General features: G+C 50.3%; 1 protein-coding gene across 1 annotated transcript; it reads right to left on the reverse strand.

The window, feature by feature from the left end:
• Positions 1-8: 8 nt before the first annotated feature.
• Positions 9-123, reverse strand: LOC104471966 (homeobox protein Nkx-2.5-like; the record flags this gene model as incomplete). The annotated part of the gene is made up of 1 exon (XM_010087485.1): positions 9-123. A coding segment is annotated over exon 1 (115 nt), but the record flags the coding sequence as incomplete, so codon positions are not given.
• Between the last annotated feature and the right edge of the window lie 408 nt (positions 124-531).

Below are 531 nucleotides of genomic sequence, written 5' to 3' on the forward strand. Positions count from 1 at the left end.
CAACGTGCAGGAGGGTGAGGACAGCGAGGAGAGCTCCATGGAAGCCAGGCCGCTCTGATGCTGTTCCAAGTTCAAAATATCCTTGACGGAGAAAGGTGTCGTTGTCACAGGACTAGGAAACATTGCGGAGGAGAGAGGGGCAGCGGCCGGAGCCCAGGATCATGGAAAAGGAGGTGAGGAGCAGCCAAGGTGGAGCAGTGGTGGAGCGTGGGCTCACGGAGGGGGCACATAGCATTCCCGCTAGCCTTGACTTGTGCACTGGAAGCAGGTAGGAGCAGACCATAAGGGAAGGGAAGGAGGGACTAGGCAGTTTTTGGGTGACTTTAGCTTTCTATTGGCCAACATTGCAGTGATGGTATGAGAGATGCAAAGTTCCATGTCACCTAATATAGTAATACATCTCAAAAACATCCCCACTCGTTTAAAGGGGCGGAACTGTATTTATGCAGCTTTTCCCCACTGAGTTTGTTGATCCATTAAAAAAAAAAAATCCAGAATGGCCTAATGTGTACAAAGCCACTATCTGATGCC

Source organism: Pterocles gutturalis, unplaced genomic scaffold, assembly GCF_000699245.1.
Source record: "Pterocles gutturalis isolate BGI_N339 unplaced genomic scaffold, ASM69924v1 scaffold14141, whole genome shotgun sequence".
Lineage (NCBI taxonomy): Eukaryota > Metazoa > Chordata > Aves > Pterocliformes > Pteroclidae > Pterocles > Pterocles gutturalis.